Raw genomic sequence first — 22398 nt, forward strand, 5'->3', positions numbered from 1 at the left:
CTAATGATGTACTTTTAATGAGGTTATGCATATTCATCCCTTCTGTGTTACATGTACTCTGGAGGCATATAATGGGGAGGAAAAATAAACTCGGGGCTGGTTGCCAAGAATGCTTCCAGTCCTCCCGGACCCTCTTTGTCTCTTTGTCTCTTTTTTTCCTTAAACCTCGCCCCCCACTTCAGGTACTGTTCACTGGAACGCCGAGGCAGGACCCCGGCAGTGCCGCGACCAGCCTAGGCGTTCGTTTGACTATAATCTGGACTTTAAAAATATTAACTGAACTTAAAGGATCAAACCTGGTTGATTTGCTGCAAGACAGCTTCCCAAGTAAATGCTGAGCAAAGAGTAAAAATGAGTCCACACACGAACAGTTTTTCATAAAAGTTCCCCCTAAACTGAACTAAACTGAAATAAAAGGGGTAGCTTAATTTTCAGAACTCAAAAGACTGCAGAAAAAAATAAAGTCACGCCCATAATCACAGAAATCATTAGAAATGTCAGCAAAGTCTGTAAATTAATCTTCCGAGGAGTCTAAACACGCAGCTTGGTTTGGGTCCACCTGGTGACTGTGATTCAGGGGTCACCCAGCTATGCAGAGAAGGGGTCATCCCACAGCTCCACACTTGGGTGGAGATCTGCGTCCAGAAAACCACACGAGAACTCAAACCACACAGGAACTCAAGCCCACAGGAGGCACTCATGGGACAGGGCTCCTACAGGCCGCCCAGGAAGGGACGAGCTGCCCTGGGCCTCAGCGTCCTGCAGCTGCTGTGACAAGCCGCCACAAACCAGGGCTCACAACAGGAACTCATCCTCTCACACTCTGGAGGCTACAAGTCCGAGATCCAGGCATCGCAGAGCTGCGCTCCCTCCAGAGGCCCCAAGGAAGGGTCCCTCATTGGATCTTGTGGCTTCTGGTGGCCCCAGGCACCCCTGGGTTTGTGGCTGCAGCTCTGCCCGTCATCACATGGCTTTTCCTCTCCTCTCCGTGTCAAGTCTCCCTCTCCTTCCTCTTACAAGGACACTTGTCATTAGACTTAGGGCCCACCCAGATAATCCAGCATGAACTCATCTCGAGACCCTTAACTTAATGACACCTGCCAAGACCCTTTTCCTAAATAAGGTCCCATTCACAGGTTCTGGGGAACATCATTGGCCCCTGCAGTCTCCCACAGTGGATGACAGTGCCCACATGGGGTCTGGGGGCCTCTGGTGGGGAGAGGGAGGGGCTCCACCCAGCATGCTGGTCCCGGTTTCCCACAGTCCCCCATTTCCAGGGCTGTCACCCTCCTCACTTGGTTCCTACTGCTGACATGCCCTCCCATCAGCTCCCTGCTGGTAACCTCCTCCACTCGCCCCCGTCCCTGCCCAGTTGTCTGAAATGCAGATGTGATCGGAAGCAGGTGATGTACCTGGAGAAGAGGGAACTCCCACATCCTCTGAGTGGCTGTGGTTGGTACCACAGGGACCCAGGGCCTGTCCACACCTGTGGTGGGGACACCCAAGCGTCCTGAACATTGAGTGCCTCCCCCTTCCTCTGGGAGGGAGGGGAAAGTTAAAGGGGTGAAAAGAAAACTAAAGCAGAAACTGTGTACAACTCACCCCTCCGTCGGATCCTCCCAGGGAGAGCCCTTTCTCTGCTATGCTGTGAGGAAGATAATTTTAAGTCAGATTTAATGATTCTTATCTATGATACATCTAGGCAAATATCAATCACATGACTGATGCAATGTTAACAGAATGTGCAATGTTCGTGTTCTAAGCACGTGTCTACACCACAGGAACCTTCAAAGCTCAGTTGAGTGAACAGCAACAATTCATCACCCTGCTGACAACACACGACACAGTTCAGGAACAACTGGGGTTAACTTCTGTCTTTAGTATCCAGACCCAGTGCCATGTTCAATAGATGAACTACTCTCCGGGGGTCCCTGTCCTGGTCGCCACAGGCCTCTGGAATCACCAGCCCAGGAGGCTGAGGCCCCATGGTGGCCTGTGCTGGACCTGACGAGACCACCGATCACTGAAGACGCAAAAGCTTCTAGCACCTTGAACAGAGGCTTTGCTGTGCCTGGAAGCTGCCGGGGGGTTTGGGGAGGTGGGGGATGCCAATCCCTGACACCAGCGACCCTGCCCAATGAGGCCCACAGTGCTGGCTGGAAATGGGGAGCCTCTCCCTTGAGACACTCGTGTGGCATGTGGCAGACATCAATGCCTATGGCAGCTTGAGGGCCCGACACCAATCCTCTTGGCGCTCACTTCCAAAGACACTTTGTGTCTGAGCAGCTCGTCGGAAAATCTAAGCTTTAAGATCTTGTTTTTAAAACCTGAACAAGGAAAAATCCAACTTCATCTTAGTAAGACTTCCCACCCCAGGTGAGTCACTGCTAGTGAGCTGAAGGGCTAATCCCGGACCGGTAGCAGGGCAACTGTGCTGTCTACACAGGTGTCCGTTGCGGCTCCCCCAGGAGCTGATGGGGGCAGCACCTCCTACCCTTGGCCTCCTGAATGGGTCAGAACCCCTTCCCCTGGGGAGGACCCGGCCTCTAGAAGATTCTGTCAGCAACCACATCGTGGAAGGCATCAACCTTTCCTCCTGGAAATCGGAAAAATGTACACCTGCCCTAGGAAGCACACAAGGATATTCTTAAGAAATTCTAAATGAATTCTTTAAATCATCTTTTTAGTAGTAACTCTCTGCCTCCCACCCCCAGCCCCCCTTTTCCTGCTCATCCGGGACAGAAGCTCAGAGAAGCATCATACCTGCGAATCCGCAGGGCTTCGTCCCTGGTGATGACAGCGTCGGTGACGCCCCGGCCACACTTGGTAGGGGAGCAGCCTGGAGAGAGAAGCGAGAATGAGATGCAAAGCCCAGGCTGAGCCCCGACAACAAGGCCGCCATATGTGTTGAGAACTCACCTGCGGGCAGCTCTCCCCAGGGACAATGGGGTTTTATGGGATGGGGCCTTGCCTTCCACAGGATTCAGGGGCCAAATTTGGCAAATAAAATACGGACACTGACTGGATTTGAATTTCAGATTTCAGATAATCAAGGATGACTTTTCAGTACCAGTGAACCCCATGCAGGACACATCAACATCTCACTGGGTGGATGCCCTGCCCCTGGCTCTCTGCCCACCACAGGTCCAGCATTCCTAAGCACCCGTCAGAAAGTCCCTCCTGGACAACCAAAGCTGTGCTTGCAGTTCTAGTCACTGCCCTACCCCAGGCCCCAAGACCACCTCCACCAAAGTGCCCACCACACTGTCCATCCTGGGCTTCCTCCGCCATTCTGCATGGGGCCTGCAGCAGCTTAGATGGGGATGGGCCAGGTGGGGCAGACGGTGCCAGGTGGGGCAGACGGGGCCATGCAGGGTGGATGGGGCCAGGCGGGGTGGACGGGCCAGGTGGGGCAAACGGGGCCATGCAGGGTGGATGGGGCCAGGTGGGGTGGACGGGCCAGGTGGGGCAGACGGGGCCAGGTGGGGCAGAGCATCAGAGACAACGAGCTCAGCAAGCTCCCTGTGTTTTGGGAGGAAGGGCGAGCTGGCTCCACGCACTAATGGGCCGTGGGACACGTCCTAGCTGATGAGATGGGAGCCTTGGGGCACTCTCAGGACACACTGGGCTGGCTGACCTTTAGCTTTCCACCCTTCTTCCCCTCTTCCTGCTTGGAATGTGAGCCTGGTGCCTGGAGATGGAGCGAGTATCCTGGAACCAAATGAGCCACACGCTGAGTGTGAGTACTGAGGGGCTCAGGCCCACATGGACTCTGAGGGCGCCGGGCTGGCCTGGGATGCCTTTCTCTGGGCCCTGTCATGTGGGAAAGCAAACTTTACTTGGGGGCCATCAGGCGAGGGGTGCCTTACTTTCGTGAGGTAAATACAATCCTACTGATACAAGTGTTTTTATTAAAAAACAAAGCCAGATACATGCTTTTTATAAGGATTACTTCTTAAACATGGCAATACAGAACGGTAGAAAGTAAAGACAAACTCAGGGACAACCAGGAGTCTGGGAGCGCCATCTGCGCCAACTAATGTGCTGTAGGACAAGACTGTGGGAAGGAAAAGGGGTGTGCTTGTGATAAAAGGGACAGTTCTCCAGGAAGATAAAGGGCTGCCAAGAGCGCCCAGTGACATCATGCCAAGGACATGCTGCAGCCCACACGGGAAGCCCAGCCAGGAGCAGTGGCAGATGCGGTCGTGTGCCGGTTCTAACACGCTTCTCAGTGACCGCAGGATGGAGGGACCGAAACCCATGAGGACTAGTGGGTTTGTACCCACTTGGTATGAAGCTTGGATTAGGAGAAGTATACAGAACTCTGCAGGCAACGTTAGAAAACACACATTTTTCCAGGTACACGTGAGACATTAATGAAAACACATCAGGCCACCAAGAAAGTCTGAACCAATACCACATCTCTATATATAACCAATACCAGATCTCTAGCTACAATGTAATTAGGTTAGAAATCAATTTTTAAAAGAGAACCAAAACCCCAAGAATTCTGAAATTTTAAAATTCAGCAACAACACAGCGGGTTCATCATGGATAAGTGCCAAGAGCACGATCTGGGTGAAAAAGTGAGTTGTGAGCAGTTGAGTGTCAGCGCACACATACATGTGCACTCTACAAACAAGCAGTGACACACACCACGCAGACACGCCCCTTGGTGGGCGGAGCGGCCTCATCAGGAGCCCCGCCCCAACCAGAAGACCCTCCAGCCTGAGGCACCTCCTTGCTTCTCTGGTCTAAGACAGAGCTGAGGACCGGGAAGTTCAGCGGCTTCAAAATACACTCCAGCTATTGTTTTCCCTCGTGGTAAAACACACATAACTCTACACTTCCGCTTTAACCACGTGTAAGAGCACAGCTCAGTGGCCCTAGGCACATTCAGTGTTGAGCAGTCGTCTCCAGAACTTTCCATCTTCCCAAACTGATACTCCGTACCCATTAAACACTAACTCCCCTACTAAATGGGTAGGAAGGAAACGTCTCTTTAACTCTAACCACTGAAAAGTATTTTCTTGAACGCTGGGACTTGAGAAGGAAAAGCCGCCTAAGACAGAGCATCCTCCAACCACGGCCCAGCCCTGGCCGCTGGGGGGATGCAGTCCCGTTCCCACAGAGCGGCCCTGCCAAGCCAGCTGTAGTCTTCTTGCTAAACCCTGTCGTGCGCAGCACAACGGCGCCCCTTGGTGGAAGGACTTGGCAACCTCTTCTTGGTTCAAGTTCAAAGTGTTGCTCTGAATAGAAAATTAAACTGAATTCGGCCTGTAAAACCCAGTCACTCAGGCTAGGATTTTCAAATTGAAAAAGCATCCAGGCAGCAAGGAATGTGCCAGAAAATGCAGCAGCCAGAGATGGCCTGAGGGCGCGGGGTCCCACGTGGCTTTAGCGCCAGCCCTATGGAAGGCTGTGCGCTCTCCAGGGTGCTGAACTCCGTTGGGCCTCAACGCGCTCCGCCTTTGGGCATCTCAGGGCTCCTCTGGGCACAACCAGGCAGCCCCTAACCAGGCTGCTGACCACTCCCTCCTTTTGTCCTCTCAGAGCGGCCGGTGCCAGGATGGCGCACACGACCATGTAGGGAAAGGGCCTCTGGTAGCGACGTTCCTTGTTGCAACATTTTCTGAAGCGACAACGCTCTAAGATACTCCACAGCCAATGCCTTTTCTGGTTTCAACTTTCTAATTCCTCCCTTTCCAATTCTGTTACACCCTCCAGACAAACCGTCATCTTCATGAGACAGCGCCCGCAGTGTGGGGCACCTCAGTGAAATGCCAGCCACAGCCTGGCAGTGCCCAGAGGGCCTGCCCTGTACAGGGCCTGACACACCTGCACTTCCCGGCCAAGGTGTAGGCTAACCAACCTGAAGGAGGGGCAAGGTCACCTGCTACCCCTCCACCACTTTCACCCTGATCCCACCAACTTATTGCAACGGACATGCATTCTCAATGCGCTGCGTTTGACGCTTACGTGCTGCTCTTTCCTGGGTTCCTGTAGCCCCGCGTACCTTCAAACCTTCGGTGATTGTCATAGTCCTCAGAGCAGGGCACCTCGATGAACCTTCCGGGCAGGACCTCACTGCGGTGAGCCAGGACCTCGGTGACACCGTCATCACCCCCCAGACTGCCCCAGAGCAGGAGAGCAGCAAGTGTGGCACAGGCCCCCAGGACAGTGGCTCTCGGCCACTTCCTCCACACCTCGCGTGGTGCCCGGACGCTCTTCATGCTGAGAACACAAAGCACAACCGCCGTCACCCAAATGCAACGTGCTTGTTGAGAAGGCAGAGGCCATGCCCACTGCTGGTTACGCCTTAAGCTGTCCCTACACTAACCATCATCAGAACTCTCAATCCATTGAGGCACCCGCCAGTTGGGAAGATGCAGTGGAAAACATGCCCCCCGTCAGACCAGGCAGGGCTCACTGTGCTCCTTGCAGACGATAAGAGGGGCTGCCTACGGAGAACCTGTCTGGGAGCCCTACCAGAGGCTGTCGCTATTCACATTGCCTGCGTCTAGAAACGGCTGCCCCAGCTCCATGCCTGTGCCCTCGGCATGGGTGTGCATGCACACACACAACACGAACTAAGTTAGGTGTGAGTCAAACCCACTTATTTAAAACTGCAAGCCAGCCAGAAAGAGAATATAAGAGCAACAGAAATGACCCGCCACCGGGTTCACTGTGTGGCTCACGCTGCCCGTGCTGGAGCCGCATGTGCGTCTGTGTTAGTGTAGTACATGCATGTCCATGCACATGTGTGTGCTGTCCATGCACATGTGTTTGCACCTGTGTGTAACAGAGCAGCTGTGCGCTCTGTCTAGGAAAGACTTGGTGGCTGCAGGGCTTGAAGGACTGCAGGAAACGAGGAAAGAGATCAGGGCACCCCTTCGTGGAGGTGAGCCTTGTTCCCTCAAGTACATAATTAATTTCAGAAAAGCCGGAAGCCTGCCTTCTATTTGGATGTCCCTCAACACCTCAAAACGGATATATAAATAATTCCAGTTCAGAAAGTCCCAAGGTGGGCACAGCAATCAGACCGTGTTGGGTGGACACATGATCATTTTAAACAGGGACCATAGATGCCTGGGGCGTCTGCTCACCCTCAAAGACCCCACCCTTAGAACTGCTGTGCAGCCTCCAGCCCACCCAGCCTTGCTGATTAGACTGGGGTGGACGCCTGCCCGAATGGGCCCGTCATTTCTTTCCCCTGAGAATTTGGAAGCGAGCAGGAAGACTGCCAGCCCTTCTCAGCAGAAGGCGGCTGAAGCCTTAACTGCAGGGGCAGAGCTGTAGGCAACACGTTCTCCTAGGACAGTCTGGCTGCTGAGACAGAGGGTCGGAGCAGAGGGGGAGGCGCAGAGGAAGACAAGAGGTGAAGAAACAGCCTCTTGGGCCAGATGCGGAGGCGACACTCCCCCGGGGTCTCCTCAAAATAAGCATCCTTGTTTGGGGTAAGCTGCCAAAACAGAAGGAGGCTGCTTTTTCAGGTCTGGGAGCAAGGTCCATGGCCCTGGGGCGAGCATCACAACAGGGTGATTTGTCCTGCAGTGATTAAAAAACACCCCGGCTCTGAAAGCTTTAGCAAAATCCGCTGGAAGGCTACGCGATAAGAGGGTCTCTTATTCATTCATCCGGCCATCCAACTGGGAGCCCTCATGTTGGAGGGCAAACAGGGATGACGGGGGCCTCGGAGCTCCCAGCCCGCTGCGGAAGGCCCGCATACAACTCTCTGTACACATCGGGGAGGAGAGACAGGAAGGTTTCCCGCGGGGAGCCCCCTAGACCCGTCACTGGCTTCCAGCCACGGGTGGCCACGGGGCCCCGGCGGGGGCGGGATTATTCAGGACCCGCCCCAACAGGTCACACCCACACGACGCCCACGCCCACGGCAAAAGCCCCGCCCCTCCCCCGGGCCACTCCCACCTCTCGGCCCTGCAGCCTCTGAGCCCCCGCCGTCCCGCGCTGCCTGGTACCTGCTCGGGCGCCGGCGCTCGGCCGCCCCGCTGCCCTCGTGCGCCTTGGGTGCGCCCCTCCGCTGAGGCGCCATCGGGCCAGCCCTCCGTGGAGCCAGGCGGAACGCAGGAGCCGCCCCGAGCCCGGGACGAACGCCGGGAGAGGTAGCGCGAGGCTGGCGCGGCCGGGGACGCGGAACGAGGCGCTCGGCCTTCGACCGCGGGGCTGACAGCCAGGCCCGAGCAATCGCTGGCCGAGCGCCGAGCGCGGCGGACCGAGTGCGGACCTGGACGCACACCCGCGGCGCACCTCCGCTCCTCCAACCTCCTGGTGCCCGCCGAGCTAGGAGCGTCCGTCTGAAGTGCGTCCTCGCCCCGCCAGGCGCCCTCCCGGGGTCCCCAAGCCCTTCTCTTGGGGCGGGGGGTTTCCCAGCCCTTCCCTGGGGCTACCGCGCCCTCCTCCCGGGGTCTCCACATCCTCTGCCGGGGTCTCCGCATCCTCTCCCGGGGTCTCCGCGCTCTCCTGGGGTTTCGCGAGGGCGAAAGGAGCCTCTGCCCGCTCACAGCGCTGCATTTCTCCATTAGGAAGAAGTGCTGGAGAAGAGATTTTTGTCGCGTGACTTCACAAAAAATAGCGAGATGTCAGGTTCCTCACCGTTTGAGATGCGCCTTGTTCATTTGGACCTTAAAGGAGCCCCGCCAAAGGTCTCATACCTCGCGGAGGTGGGAGCTGCCTTTTTCTTCCGGGGGACCCACTTTTGCCTCGGGTGTGGCCGTTCACGTTGTGAACGCTGTTCCGTAGACGTGTGTGCTTAGAACTCAGCCACGGGCTGGGGGGGGGGGGTCACGAGGGTGGCAGTAGTGTGGATTTTGAATTTACCCCAACTCCCCTCACAGAGCACACAGCAACCAGCATAGGAAAAAGAACATTAGGAAGGACAAAAGAAACCCTCTTCGTTGTGGTCTGAATTGTGTCCCCCAAAATGTTACGTTCAAATCCTCGCCCCTCGAATGTGAATGGGACCCAGTTTGGAATCTTTGCAGACGTCCTTGGTATGGGATGAGGTCATGCATGGTTTTGTAGTGTAAGACAATTATTATTTTTAGTGTGCAGTCAGTTACTGCTGACCCATTTTATGAAGTAGGCACAGCTGATTTTCAGGTCCAAGCCGGTGTCCTCCTTCCATCTAGCACGCTTCAGAATGTCCCAGCTTCTTGGGGAAAGAAAACTTTGACAATAATGTCAACAAGAGTGTCACAAATCATATGAAACCTGCAACGCTCTCACCTGGGGTTGCTGTTTGAGTATCTGCAGGAAGTCCTTCCTTTAATGCTCAGAATGCGCCCTTTGTTCCCTCGGCTGAGACGCCAGACTGGAGGAAGGTCTCAGCTCTGTGTACAATACACATGACCTGGTCCTAAAGATCCTTGAGGATACCAATTCATATTCTGTGAAATACAGGTGGAGCAGTGGGGGAGCGCTAGAGGAGGAGCCCCGTGAGGGAGCCAGGACCAGCCCACCTCTGTTCCCTTTCAGCTCCCTCTACTGCTCCCCCTGGGCACTCAACCGCCAACCCTCTTCCTGGGCACTCATCGCCAGCCCTTCTGGGCACTCATCGCCAGCCCTTCTGGGCACTCACCGCCAGCCCTCTTCCTGGGCACTCACCACCAACCCTCCAGAGCCCTGTAGGTCTCCCAGTTCCCGGTGCTCCAGAAAGCTCCCCTGTGCTGTGTCTCAGCAGGAAGAGGCTCTGATTGGAGTGGGCTGTCCCTGCTGGCCCAGCTAAGCCACCAGTCAGCTGCTGTTTACAGTGTGTGGTCCCCCACCCCTCTATCAAAAGAACATGTCACTATGTTAGCTTGATTTGGTATAACAAAGAATACACATTCCAGGTTAAAAGTTTACAGGGAGAATACGAAGACCAACTACAATCCACACCCATAGCTAAAAAGAACCCACATGCTGCATATGTGTGACTCCCCGTTCAAGTAGTCACTTCTTCCTGACATCCCCCGTTTCTCCCCAGATATTTCCTCTGTTTCGTGCCCTGGGTGCAAACGGCCTCCTCATTGAGTATGAAGACATGTTCCCCTATGAGGGCCACCTGAAGCTGCTGAGGGCCCAGCATGCATACAGGTACCCATGCCGTGTGAGAAGGTGGGTGTGGGGTGGTGGTGGTAGCCTGGGTGTGCGGGGAAGCCAGGGGAATTTGATAAGAGTGGGACAATCCCCTTCTGTCTTTTTAAATGCGTGTCTGATTATAAAAACAACACGTTTACCGAAGAGTTTGGAAATGTTTAAGAGATAATAAGCATGGACTGTGGGCCTCACAGGGGAGCAGCGCCCTGGTTGTGGGTGGATGTGGACTGCGGAGAGAGCCCTGTGCCGGGGCATGCAGGGGCAGGATGGCTGCTCATTAGGGCCACAGCGGGCGCTTCGTGGGAAGTGAAGATTAGAAGGAGAGGCTGGGTGTCGGTGAAGGATGGCGGGCCTGGCAGCACCCCAATTGGCTGTAAAATTGTGGTGCCTATGTGCCAGGTAGCCCAAAAGAGGAATGGCCAAAGGACAGTAATGTGCAAAAGACAAAAGTAAGCCTGTGATAGTAATAAAAGAAGTTAAAACAATGAAATCCTATTTTGGCTACCAAATTGGTGAATCTTTTTAAGAAACTATAATGTTCTGCTTTTATGAGGGTGAGAAAAAGCAGACCTCCCACCAGTGGGCTGTCAAGAGCCCGGCCATTCTGGGACGCAGTTTGGCTCTGTGTCGACTTCCCAACATGTCTGCCCCACATGCCCCTCGTGAGTGGGCGGGAAGGTGTGAACCAGACTCAGTGCTGGTGAGGTGGCCCACGCTTTTCGTTTTCTTTGTGCTGCTCTGTTTTTCTTCCTACGATGAACACATGTTGCTCATTTGTTTGTTTTAAGTGAAAAAGGTGCTGGGGTCCCTGTGAAGCTAGAAAACAGTGTATTCAGGGTAAAGACTACTTCATATAATCAATACATTTATAGAAGTGATTTTCTTAAGAGATGGTTCACACACATACAGGAACTGGAACTGGCCTTTTAGAGATGAATTCACAAACGACAGCTCATGGTGGAGGGGCAGTCAGCACAGAACCAGGCCTGGAGGCACCGAATGTTCTGCCCAGGGGGTGCTCACACAGGCTTCCTCGGGGGTGGAGCCACGCCACAGGAACCACCAGGCTCTCCTTTCTTTCCTCTGACAAAGGAGTCACCTGCTTTTTCTATAAAGACTAGACTGTAAACATTTCAGTCTGTGGCCTCTGGTCTCTGGTACCACCAGAGTGGGGCAAAATCCGCGCAGGTGTTATGCAAATAAGTGGGCGTGGCTGTGTGCCAATAAGAGTCTACTTATGGACACTGAAATATCAACTTCATATCCTTTTTACATCACAAAATATTACTCTTTTGATTTTTCTCAGCCATTTTATAATGTAGAAACCATTCTTAGGTCACAGGCAGGTAAATTTGTCCTCAGACCTGCCCAGCGTCCCTGCTGTAGAATATGATTCCTTGTGGGGCCCAGTTTCTGGTAAAGTGACTTCAGCCTCCTGTAGTTGGGTAAGAATAGCTGGTAAATAGCAAACCATTATTTGAGGTCAGAACAGAGCATCATTTCCCCAAGTTGTAGAGCAGGAGCGGCTCTGAAACATTTAGAATACCTGTTGAGCCTTCCGGAGTTAGTGTTTATCCAGGAGAGTCCCCCAGGAGCCTGACAAGGAGGGGCTGGGGGGTGTGAGCAGGAGCTGGTGTGACCCTCTCTGGGTGATCTTTGCAGCCCCTCTGAAATCAAAGAGATCTTGCATCTGGCCACACTGAACGAGCTCGCGGTTGTTCCCTTGGTGCAGACATTCGGACACATGGAGGTGAGTGGGAGGAACGGGAGTCATCTGGTGCCCTGTGTGGGGTTCGGGGGTGCCACGGGCGGAAGCGGCTCAGCCCCATGAGAGCCTCTCGCTCCCAGCAGACCCTGCCCTGCGAACAGCCGGGGTGCAGAGCTGTGGGCCAGAGCCCCCTCTGTCCAGGAATGGAGGGGGAGCCGGGAGAGGAGTGACACCCCTGGAGCGTGGGGGGCCTGGCTGTTGGCTTTTTAACTTGTATCTACCAAAGTATTACTGTGCAGCCTCAAGGAAAGAACATGCTTTCTGTGACTGTGTCCTTGTCGCACTTCATATTGGAAATATTTTCCCGTGCTCCTGCGTGATCTTCAGCAGTACTTTTCACGTCTGTATCAGACAATGGGAAGCAAATTAAGCACAACACTGAGTTAATGGCTCTCAGGTTCCGTTTTTCCTCTGACGAATCCACCTGTTGGATCTACTGACAGCCCTTCCCCGTGTTTTCACTCACATGTGGCGCCAAAGGAGCAGTCTTCAGGCACACGCTCGCATTCTTCTGGAGTGTGTCTTCTGGGGTTCTGTCCCGTAACCAGCCCCCAGCTTTCCAGTTGACTCTCCCTGCTGTGCTCTCTGGGTTCTCATCGCTTTCCACCGCAGGGGACCATGTTCCCCTGCACAGCATCTCTCCCGAGGCCACCGGTGTTCGAGTCACTAAATCCAGCAGTAGGTTTTGTCCTCTCTTACTTGCCTCTCAGAGGCTTTTGGCATCGCTGACAACTCCCTCCCCGAGCCCCATGCTCTCCTGGTCCCCCTACTCTGGCTGCGCCTCCACCGGTCAGCTGTGTGCCGTCCTGAAGCTGCCGCTGGACTGGGCGGTCCCCACAGCCCTCCCGAGGCCCCTCTCCTCACTTCATGCCCTTTCTCTGGACAGCGCCATTTCCGCTACTGCTTCCCCTTGGCTGCCTCCGAGGGCCCCTTCCAGACTGAGCGAGGGGCTGCACCGCCCCAACAGCCCCCATGCCTGTTGCATTTCCCGTCCCCTGGCAGGACCTGCAGCTTTTGCTGCTCTGTGTCCTGAGTCAGCACCTCTCCATCCCACTGTCACCCTCCTTGTCTGAACACTACCCAGCCTACTGTCAACCCTCCTAATGGGTCCCCTGGGGCCCCGCCCGCAGCCAGTCGGATTGTCTCAAAGTACAGCCCTGTCAGTCCACACTCGCCCCGCCTTAGGTGGCCTTAGGTGGCCTTATGTGCTCTTGGGGTAGATTTGCTTCCTGGGTAGACATAACAAAGGATCACAAAACCAGGTGGCTTCCAACTGCAGAAATTTGTTCTCATAGTTCTGGAGGCCAGAAGTCCAAAATCAAGGTGTCCCCAAAGTTGCTCCTTCCTGGAGGAAGACATTTAGTGTGCTCATTTGCCACGAGCGTTCTTTTGCTGAAATAACTGTTCAAGTGTTTTTCGCGTCTCGCTGTCTGAGCTGTTGAGTTTTTAAATTTCTTTGTATATTCTGGATACAAGTCTTCTGTTAGATATATGATTTGCAAATACTCTGAGTCTGCAATTTGTCTTTTCATTCTTAGTGTATTTCAAGAGCAAAAGTCTTTCATTTTGATGAGCCCAGTTTATCAGTTTTTCTTGGATGAATCATGGTTCTGGTGTCGTTTCTAAGGATTCTTTGCCCACCACCAGTTCCTGCAGATTCTTCTTGTTTTCTTCTGAAGTTTTCCACTTGCACATTTTCCATTTAGACTCACCCATTTTGAGTTAATTTTGTGCAAGCCGTGAGGTTTAGGTTGAGGCTCATATTTTTGCGTATAGTATGTAACCACTTTGCTAAACCATTTGTTGAAAAGACTGTCTTTTCTTTGAAATTTGGAACTTGGAACTGCCTTTGCACCTTTGTCAAAAATCAGTTGACCGTATTTGTGAGGGTCTATTTCTAGACTATTCTGTTCCATTGATCTGTGCATTATCCCTTTGTCAATACCACATTATCTTGATTATTATAGCTTTACTGTAAATCTTAAAATCATGTAGTGAGATTCCTCCAACTATATTCTTTTTCAGAATGTTTTGGCTATTTTAGTTCCTTTGCCTCTCCATATATATTTTAGAATCAGTTTGTCTGTATATGTACAAGAAACCTTGCTGGGATTTTGACTGAAATTCTGTTAAACTTGTAAATCAATTTAGGGGATAGTACCTGTTTCCTATGTTGACATTTCCAGTCCCGTGAACATGGTATGTCAGCCATTAATTGTGTTATTCCTCTAAAAGTGTTTGTTTTGTTTTTACCCTGGTGCTCTCAAGACTTCCTGTTCGTGTTTGCCTTTTAGCAGTTTGGTTACAATGTGTTAGGTGTGGGTTTCTTTGCATTTATCCTGCTGGAGATTTGTTGAGCTTCTTGGAGCTGTAGATTGTTTTTCATCACTTTTGTGAAGTTTTGGGCTGTTTCTTCAAGTGTTTTTTCTGTCCTTTCCTCTCCTTCTGGGACCCTCTTTCTCTTGGCATGTACGTTGTTATGTTTGATGTCCCGTGGGTCCCTGAGGTTCTGTCCACTTACTTCACCTTTTCTCACTGTTATTCAAACGGAGTAATTTCTGTTGATCTGTTGTCCCAATCACTGACTTTTCTAACATTTCAAATCTGGTGCTGAGCCCATCGAATGGATTTCTCATTTCCATTATTGTAAATAGTTTTCTTTAACTCTGGGAACATATTCATGATCGTTTCTTTGAAATTATTGTGATAAATTCAACATCTGGGCCCACTCAGCATCAATTTCTATCGATCCCCCCCCCCGCCCCCACCCCCTAGTCTGGGTTTCACTTTCCAGTTCATTTGCATGTTTCATAATTTTTGGTTGAAAACTGGACATTTCAGATTATAACATCTGATTTTCCCTGCAGGTGGCTGTAAGTTGCCTGGGTTTAATCTGCGGGGTCTCTCTTCCCAGCTGTGTGTCCACTGATGCCTCTGCTAGTTGTTTATTCTTATTTTTAGCCTGGCCTCCTAGGGGTCATCCGTCTGATTTCACAGGGTTTGGGCAGTGGTTGTGCTTAAGCCTGTAAGTTCCCCCCTTGTGCCTTGGGGGCTGGGGTGGGGGCATTCAGAGTTCAGCCAGTTCTCCCTCTGCGCAGGCTACTTCCACCCAGCCCTCGCAGACCCCCCATGTGTGTAGCTCCCAGTCAGCCACCTTGTGGGAGAGCCTGCGTTGCCTGTGGCTCTCTGGTTTTCAGGGTTACATCTCTGGTGGCTGGCAGCATCCCCCAGTGGGGACCACAGAGTTTGGGCGAGTTTGCTGCATTTACTGACAGTGCCCCAGGAGGTACCACAGCCAGCCCTGAGTGGGGATGACAGCAGCCTAGGTGCGAAGCTGCAGAACCTGTTCTTACTCAGCGACAGCAGTCTTTCCTGAAGCAACATTTCCCAGTTTGCTGTCCACCTTTGGTCGACTTTCAGAGCCCTGAAGAGGTTGTTTTTGACAGACGGTTCTGTTTTCTTCAGAGGATTTGCCACCCTCTTCATGCCACTGCTGCGGGAAGCCCGCCCAGCCTGCAGTTCTGAATGTGAACAGACCCGGTCTACTTCGTTTTCTCACCAGGCCCAGTTAGAATTGGACGGAAAGGGAAGGGCTGTGACGAGGCCACTGGGCCTCCTGGGCTCTGCTTTCTGTCATTGCGGCCCCACCACCAGCCAGGCCCCTTCCACACTGCCACGCCGGCCCTCTGTGGTGACTTTGAGCAGGTGTCAGAGTTTAAACCAAGACTCGGCTGGTCACAACTCAGAGGCCGGAGCCAGGTCTCCTTCACAGGGGGTCCCTTGCTGCGAGGAGCTTGGCACGAGCTGCTCTCCCCAGTGTCACTGAGCTCCCTCATGTCATCTCTCTGCAGTTTGTGCTGAAGCACGAGTCTCTCGCTCACCTCCGAGAAGTGGCGTTTTTCCCCAACACCCTGAACCCCCACGAGGCGGAGTCCCTGGCACTGGTCAGAGCCATGGTAGACCAGGTCATGGAGCTGCACCCGGGCTCCCGGTGGCTCCATGTTGGCTGTGACGAGGTGGGTGTCTGTATCGCCTCCTCTGCTCCCCAATTCTGCAGCAGTCTCCTTGTCTTCACTTCAAGGCCACCTTCTCCCACCTCACGGCTTCTTTTAAACAGAAAAATAGTCCACATGCCAAAGGACAAAGAAGGGCTGGCTGAGGCGGTGGTCCCCAGTGAGGGCGCTGGTGCTGCCCAGGCAGACCTGGGGGCCCAGCAGGCACAGCCCATGGCACCGGTGGTCAGGAGCGGGAGGGGCTGCGGCCCAAGATGGCTGTGCTGCCCATAGCTCGGGGATCATGCCGTCAGGGCTGGCGGAGGGTGTGAGTTTGCGCCGGTTACTTGCTCCAGCTAAAGAAACAGTTTTGGGTGGTGGGAGAAAGGCAATGTTACTTTGGGGCCATGGAGCAGTAGCAGGGAAAGGCTGTCTGGGGGGTGCTGGGGTCCGTGTCCCCACGCCTCTTTCTTTCTGCTTCGCTCCTCGAGAAGCACGGACAGAGCCCGGGGGCATGCTGAGCTGGCCACTGAGCGTGGTTGGACCTGAGCTAGGACAGTGCTTTGCAGACGTTTCCATCCTAGAAGCCGATCTTTTTCTTCAAAGGAAATCTTTTTTGGGGGTAGTACAATATACATAACATTTACCATTGTAACCATTTTGAAGCGTGCGATTCAGTGACTTCTAAGTACACTTATGATGTTTTACAGCCACCGCCATATAATTCAGGACCTTTCACCCCCCAAAAGGAAGCCACACACCCCTCAAGCACTCACTCCCATCCCCGCCCCCAGCCCCTGGAAACCCCTTGTCTCCTCCTTGGTTGTGGATTTGCCTCTTGGGGACATTTCATAAATGGAATTCCACAGCATGTGGCCTTTTGTGTCCGGCTGCTCTCCCTGGGCATGACGCGCCTCGCCCCTTGTGGCTGAGTAACACTCCAGTGTGTCTGTAGACGGTTCCCTGCTGGTGGACAGCTGGGCTATTTCTGCCTCTGCTGCTGTGAAAGGAAATGTAAGTGGAAGGTTAGGTCTCGGTGAAGACGGCAGGGTCAGCCTTCACTACCACCCACCCCCTCACACACAGCTGGCCCTGGGGTGCTCTCAGGCCACAGCTAAGCCCCTGGTCATCCTGAGCGCGTCCCCGGCTGAGGACGGGCGGTCCCAAGGCAAACCCGTCCTGAGTCGTCCTGCCTTCCAGGTCTATTACCTTGGAGAGGGCGAGGCCTCGCGACAGTGGCTGCAGGAGGAGCAGAACACCAAAGCCAAGCTGTGTCTGTCCCACGTGAAGGCGGTGGCCAGCCACGTGCTGGCCCGGCACCCCGCCACGACGCCCCTGGTGTGGGATGACATGCTGCGGGACATCCCCGAGGACCAGCTCTCAGGTCAGCCGGGGCGCCGCCACGGAGGGCTTCCTGGTGCCCCTGGGAGAAGGGAGCGGCGCTGCCTCCGAGCACAACCCCCGCCCCCCAGCAGAACTGTCGCAAAGCTGTCGTGAGCCTGTCGTGAGTCTGCACCGAAGCTTTGAATCCAGTGCCATGGGAACTGCATTTTACGTTTCCTGTGGTGGAGATGCCGTTGCCCCGAAAAGTGCAGTAGAGTGTTGCGGGAGCACCGAAGCGATCGGTGTGAATGCCAGTGGCCCCGAGGCCTGAGGGGCCCGGGCCATCAGGAGGGTGCCATGCGGGGGAGGAGCCCTCATGGGCCCTGATGGGCCTTGACTGTGTCCGGCGCTTCCAGCAGCCTCGGCCCACTTGGCTGGAGACCGGCCCTGCAGCGGCCGTGGCTGAGGTTCACCGAGGGGAGCAGTGGCCTCCCCAGGCCCCTGCTCACGTGGCTGAGGCTTTGGGATGCGTGGTAGGTCGGCGTGGTCCTCTCACAGCCCCGGCCAGGCACATCTGGTGCTCGGGTGCCCGGTCAGCCCCACGCTTCTGCAAGGCTCAGGTGTCCTCACGGCAGCCACTACCCACGTGTGGCCACTTGGGTTTTGGTTAGGATTAATTAGAATTAAATCCGTTAGCAGCGTGTCCCCGCTGCCCCTGGGCTTAGCACCCCAGCACAGCTTGCAGACAGCACGTTCTGCCCTCAAAGGAAGCTCTGGGTTTGCCCTTCACAGAACTCCAGGGGTCTGGTCATTTCCATGGCTGGCTGGCTTTGTGGCTGTGGCATTGCCACCAAACAGCACAGTGTTGACTCTGTATTTAAAATTGCTTGTCCTGGAAAAGATGGCTTGTGTTCCAATTTTATGCAAGAAGTGTGGGCTGAGGGCTGTTTCTAGACGGTCTCCGCACTCATGGCCTGTCTCTGCCCCCAGCATCGGGGGTGCCGCAGCTGGTGGAGCCCATGCTCTGGGACTACACGGCCAACCTGGACGTCCAAGGCAAGGGTCAGTACCGTGTTGCCGGGGCAGACCATGTAGCCCTGACTGCCCAGCTGGGAGGAGGCAGGGGTCACGTCACTTGGCTCATCGGACTCTGAATTGCCCCTGCTTCATCAAGCCCCTCCCCTAAGGAGCCCTGGCCGGCCCTGGGGGAACGGCCCTTGGCACCTGTCCTTCGGCTGGGTCCTCACAGGATGGCCTGTCCTAGTGAACAGGTGGCCTGGAGCCCTCCATGAGCGCAGGTGTCTGCTCTCACTAAGATTTAATCCCACAGAGCTAAGCTTGGTGGGCACGTGCTCCTCCGGTTCCCTTCTGGGCAGCCTGGCATTGGGCATTCGTGTTTCAGGGCTTGGTGGCCTCAGCCTGCTCGGGACCCGGCCAGTCACACTTCTTGCTGTCTCCCTCAGCCCTCCTCATGGAAAAGTATCGGAAGTGTGGTTTTCGGCGGCTCTGGGCTGCCAGTGCCTTCAAGGGGGCCACGGGGGCGAGCCAGGCACTGACGCCTATCGAGCACCATCTCAGAAACCACATGCAGTGGCTGCAAGTGGCGGCCTGCGGGCCCGCAGACGTGCTGCAGGGCATTGTCCTGACTGGCTGGCAGAGGTGAGTCCCCACAGACCGGCCTGTTCGGGGAGGGTGCCTGGACTTCTCACCTGTGGTGTGGACGCCTCCGTGCACGCGGTCACGGTCTGTGGGAGGGAAGGGCCTGCCTGCGCCCCAAGGAGCACCTGCACAGAAGAGCCATTCGGAGTTGGGCCCCTGACCCCTGCGGTTGCCCCCAACCTCTGCACAGCGTGTCAGGGCCGCAGAGCACGCTGCCCTCCTGGCCCCACGCCTTGTCCGATCTGCATGCCTGTCCACAGCCCACAGCCTCCTGGAGGCCACCCACGCGGCTCATGTAGAGAGAGGACGGGGCCAGATGTGGGCTCTTCAGAAATTCACACCAACTTAAAAATCTAGCTAGTCTTGGCCAAGTCCTGGCCACGGGTCCTACCCTGCGATGGGGGGGTGGGGGGAGGCCAGGTGGCTCCGGGACCAAGGGCAGGGGAGCACCCCAAACCAGCTGGAGGCAGAGCCTGTGAGATGAGCCCCAACCCTCTGACCTCACAAAGCTGAGTCAAAGATGAGCTCATTGAGGATTTCAGGGAAGCGACCAACTGCAGAGCATTGGCTGGGCTCTGGGTGGGGTCTGCACTCGGGAAGCTGAGGGGCTCTTCCAGAGGCAGCAGCCAGCTCTGCAGAAGCTTCTAGGTGTAGGTGCCTGTCCAGGGTATAGTGTTCCAGCATGTGCTGTGGGGCAGGGGAGCTGAGCGCCCCTCTCCCGTGGACATAGGTACGACCACTTCTCCGTGCTGTGCGAGCTGCTGCCCGTGGGGATCCCATCCCTGGCCGTCTGTCTGCAGTCACTGCTACAGGGTACGGTGCCCTGCTCTTCCCAGGAGGATGGGGGGACAGGAGGCGGCACAAAGGCCAGGCGTCCTTGGGGCTGGACTGTGGTCTTCATCAGAGATAGGGGGAGCACGTGCCCACGGCCTGGCTCAGCCACCCATCCTGCTGCCAGCCCAGGTCTTCAAGCCTAAACTGAGGACAGGCTGGGAAGTAAGGGGATGTGCCCCCAGACACAGTGAAACCCCAAAGAAATTCATCATGGATGGAGTGTGGAGAGCTGCTTTTGCTACATCAGCATCCCGGATGCCCAACACTGCCACTTCCTGCTCACCACCGGGGCCGTGGGATGGTCCCAAGGCGGCCGTCACTCGTGTGCATTTAGGCTGTGACATCGCAGAGGAATGGCGTTGGTGTGGAGAGCTGTCCGGGGACACTGAGGACAGCTGGCCTGACCAACACGCCATCTGAAGAGGCCTGTGCTGTGCCCAGCGACGCCAAAGGACGGTCCTCGGCTCTGTTCTCTTCTCCGGTGCACGTCCGGGCTGCTCTCACAAAGGGCTGTGACAGCGGAGCAGACGCGCTGGCTCCTGCCGCCTGCAGGGAGGGCCGCCTCCTGCCTCCTGGGGGCCGTGCGCCGTCACCGCCCTGCGCCCACCTGCCCAGCATGCACGGGCATCTGTGGGCGTTGGCACCGTGGGCCTGGCGGCTCTGGAGCCTCCACTGTGTGGGCAACAGCTGCAAAGTACTGTGTGAGCCTGGCCCGTGGGGGCTGCCAGGGGTGTGTGTGTGCTGCCAGCGACACACCCTCACTTCTTGAATTGTCAGTATAACAAACAGATTTTCGCATGTTTCACGAGAAGCAGCGGGTTCTCCTTGGGATGGCACATGCCCAGCTGGCCTGGCCAGCGGCCCTCCTGGGCCACTTGGCTCACCGCCCTTGCCCGAGGGCCTGGAGGTCGGGGCATGGTGACCCGTGCAGGCCTCCCTCCCTCCTCACCGTCTCCATCTGGTTGGTTTCAGGAGGCTTTGCTGAAGACGTTAAAACAAGAGTGGAGAACTTCCTCGGAATTCCGAGCCTGGAAATCACCAGTTTCAGCAGGTAACCCCCACCCCTAGTTCGGCCCCTCTCCCCACATTTGCCGTGTCTCAGCACCTTGGTTCTCTGTGCAGCGACGGGGCTGCCTCCTTCCCTGGCAGCGACATCCTGGCCCTCGTCACACAAGTCGGCCTTCACCTACGTGGCTCCGTGGATGAGATGCTGCACACGGACAGGTGGGTGAGCAGGAGAGCGAGCCCCACCCCGCACCCTCCACCCCCCACCGGACAGGGCGAGGACGGCCCATCCTGCACTAAGGCTTTCTAGAGGGGAGCCAGCTTTTTAGAATTTCTACCAGACTTTTACTGAAGTACCACGCCGAGGCTGCTTTACCCACTGCGTGGGGCCCACCTGCGTGCGTGGATTTGCCCCCAGGTACGTGACTGGCTGGTTCAGCCCCTACCATCGCAGGCGGAAGTTCATCCACCCGGTCATGATCCAGCACATCCAGCCCCAGGCGCTCAGGTAGCCCCCCACCCCCCTGCAGCGCCTACCCCCAGGGCTGCCGTCCTGTGCTGCATGAGGGCTCCTTTCTGTGGTGACTGGCCCTGACAAGCTTTCTGGGCATCACAGCCATGGATCCCCAGGCCACTCAACTTCACTGAATTGGCGGTGCCCTTAAACCTTAGAGAGGCTAGGCCGTTCCCAGCCTGAGAGGGTGGGGGCACCAGAATGACCTGGGCAGGGTCCAGGCTCATCTGTGCTAAGTTTTCCGCAGCACCACGGACACAGGGTCCCTGCCAGCCAGCCTCCCTGGGGCTCTCCTGGCTCAGCTCTGAGCTGAGGCCACACACTGTCCCCTCTAAGTGTAAGGTGCTGTTCCCCACTGACGGGGGCAGGCACCAAGAAAACCCTGCCAGCCCGTCGTCAAGTACGTTCTGGGCTCCGGTGTTAAATGTGACAGTCACTCATTGATTCCCAACACTGCCGACCACCCCGTTTTATGGATGGGTAAACTGAGGCCTGGGACCAAACCGACATGGGGGTTGTTGAGGCCGTGAGCTGTGCCCAGGTTCGTCCTCGGGCAGGCTCACTGCCATCTGGGCCATCAGTCTCCTGGCCAGGTGGAGCGCCCTCGCTGGGGAGCTGGAAGCCGCCCTGTGTCGCATCTTCTACCCGGACGCTGTGGAAGAGTGGCTGGAGGAGAACGTGCAGCCCAGTCTGCGGCAGCTGCAGCAGCTGCTGCAGGACCTCAGCGAGGCGGCCAGGCCCTGGTCCCTACTGGCCAGCCCGGGCCCGGACACAGGTCAGGACCCCTGAGCGGAGGGGGCCTGCCACACCCTCGTCCAGCCCTGTCGGGCCTGATTCCAGGATGGCCATGCAGGAGACAGCGCCCACAGGGCACGCGGTTATCATGGGGAAGAGGAAGGTGGAAACCACGGAAGGAAACACATGTGGGGCCCTGTTCACTGGTCTGCAGAGAACGTTAATGCTTTTGAAATAAAACGTTAAATAGAAGCTAGAAGTCACACTGAAGGAATTGGCAGACTTCACTGAGACGTCCCTGGCTCAGGCTGGTGGCAGTCAGGCCTTCACAGTGGTCCCAAGACCTTCCTGGCCCTGGGGTCCCAGCAGAGGGTCCAAAGCAAGCTAGCCTGTGGGGGGGCGGGGAGGTGCAGGGTGGCAGACAGACCCCTACCCCTCCTCAGACCCTCCAGACGTACATACCAGAAGCC

The 22398-nt window shown here is 55.6% G+C and overlaps 2 protein-coding genes across 8 annotated transcripts in view; one reads left to right on the forward strand and one right to left on the reverse strand.

Moving 5' to 3' along the window:
* The window catches only part of OGFOD3 (2-oxoglutarate and iron dependent oxygenase domain containing 3), an 18428-nt gene extending 9726 nt beyond the window's left edge, over positions 1-8702 (reverse strand). The window contains exons 1-5 of one of the 3 annotated variants that reach the window (XM_019661991.1): positions 7980-8064; positions 6793-6858; positions 6017-6234; positions 2764-2839; positions 1603-1645 (exon numbers count right to left, since the gene is read on the reverse strand). In XM_019661991.1, the coding sequence (XP_019517536.1) occupies positions 1603-1645; positions 2764-2839; positions 6017-6234; positions 6793-6858; positions 7980-8053 (477 nt within the window). In that variant the 5' untranslated portion in view covers positions 8054-8064. Of the gene's footprint in view, positions 1-1602; positions 1646-2763; positions 2840-6016; positions 6235-6792; positions 6859-7979; positions 8065-8613 lie in introns of those variants that run through there. The other 2 variants (XM_019661993.1, XM_019661992.1) reach the window with 2 other exon arrangements.
* Positions 8228-22191, forward strand: HEXD (hexosaminidase D). Of its 5 annotated transcripts, XM_019661986.1 has the most exons (13): positions 8228-8320; positions 8544-8681; positions 9986-10095; positions 11761-11848; positions 15718-15882; positions 17059-17242; positions 18172-18243; positions 18645-18840; positions 19571-19653; positions 20647-20725; positions 20797-20898; positions 21098-21187; positions 21775-22080. In XM_019661986.1, the coding sequence occupies exons 2-13, from the start codon at positions 8598-8600 to the stop codon at positions 21980-21982; spliced, it is 1461 nt and encodes a 486-aa protein (XP_019517531.1). In that variant the 5' UTR covers positions 8228-8320; positions 8544-8597; the 3' UTR covers positions 21983-22080. The 5 variants fall into 5 exon arrangements, with proteins under 5 accessions (XP_019517531.1, XP_019517532.1, XP_019517530.1 ...); XM_019661987.1 differs by lacking the exon at positions 21098-21187; XM_019661985.1 differs by lacking the exons at positions 19571-19653; positions 21098-21187 and having other exon boundaries at positions 18584-18840; positions 21775-22191.
* The last annotated feature ends 207 nt before the right edge of the window (positions 22192-22398 follow it).

Source organism: Hipposideros armiger, unplaced genomic scaffold, assembly GCF_001890085.2.
Source record: "Hipposideros armiger isolate ML-2016 unplaced genomic scaffold, ASM189008v1 scaffold_362, whole genome shotgun sequence".
Lineage (NCBI taxonomy): Eukaryota > Metazoa > Chordata > Mammalia > Chiroptera > Hipposideridae > Hipposideros > Hipposideros armiger.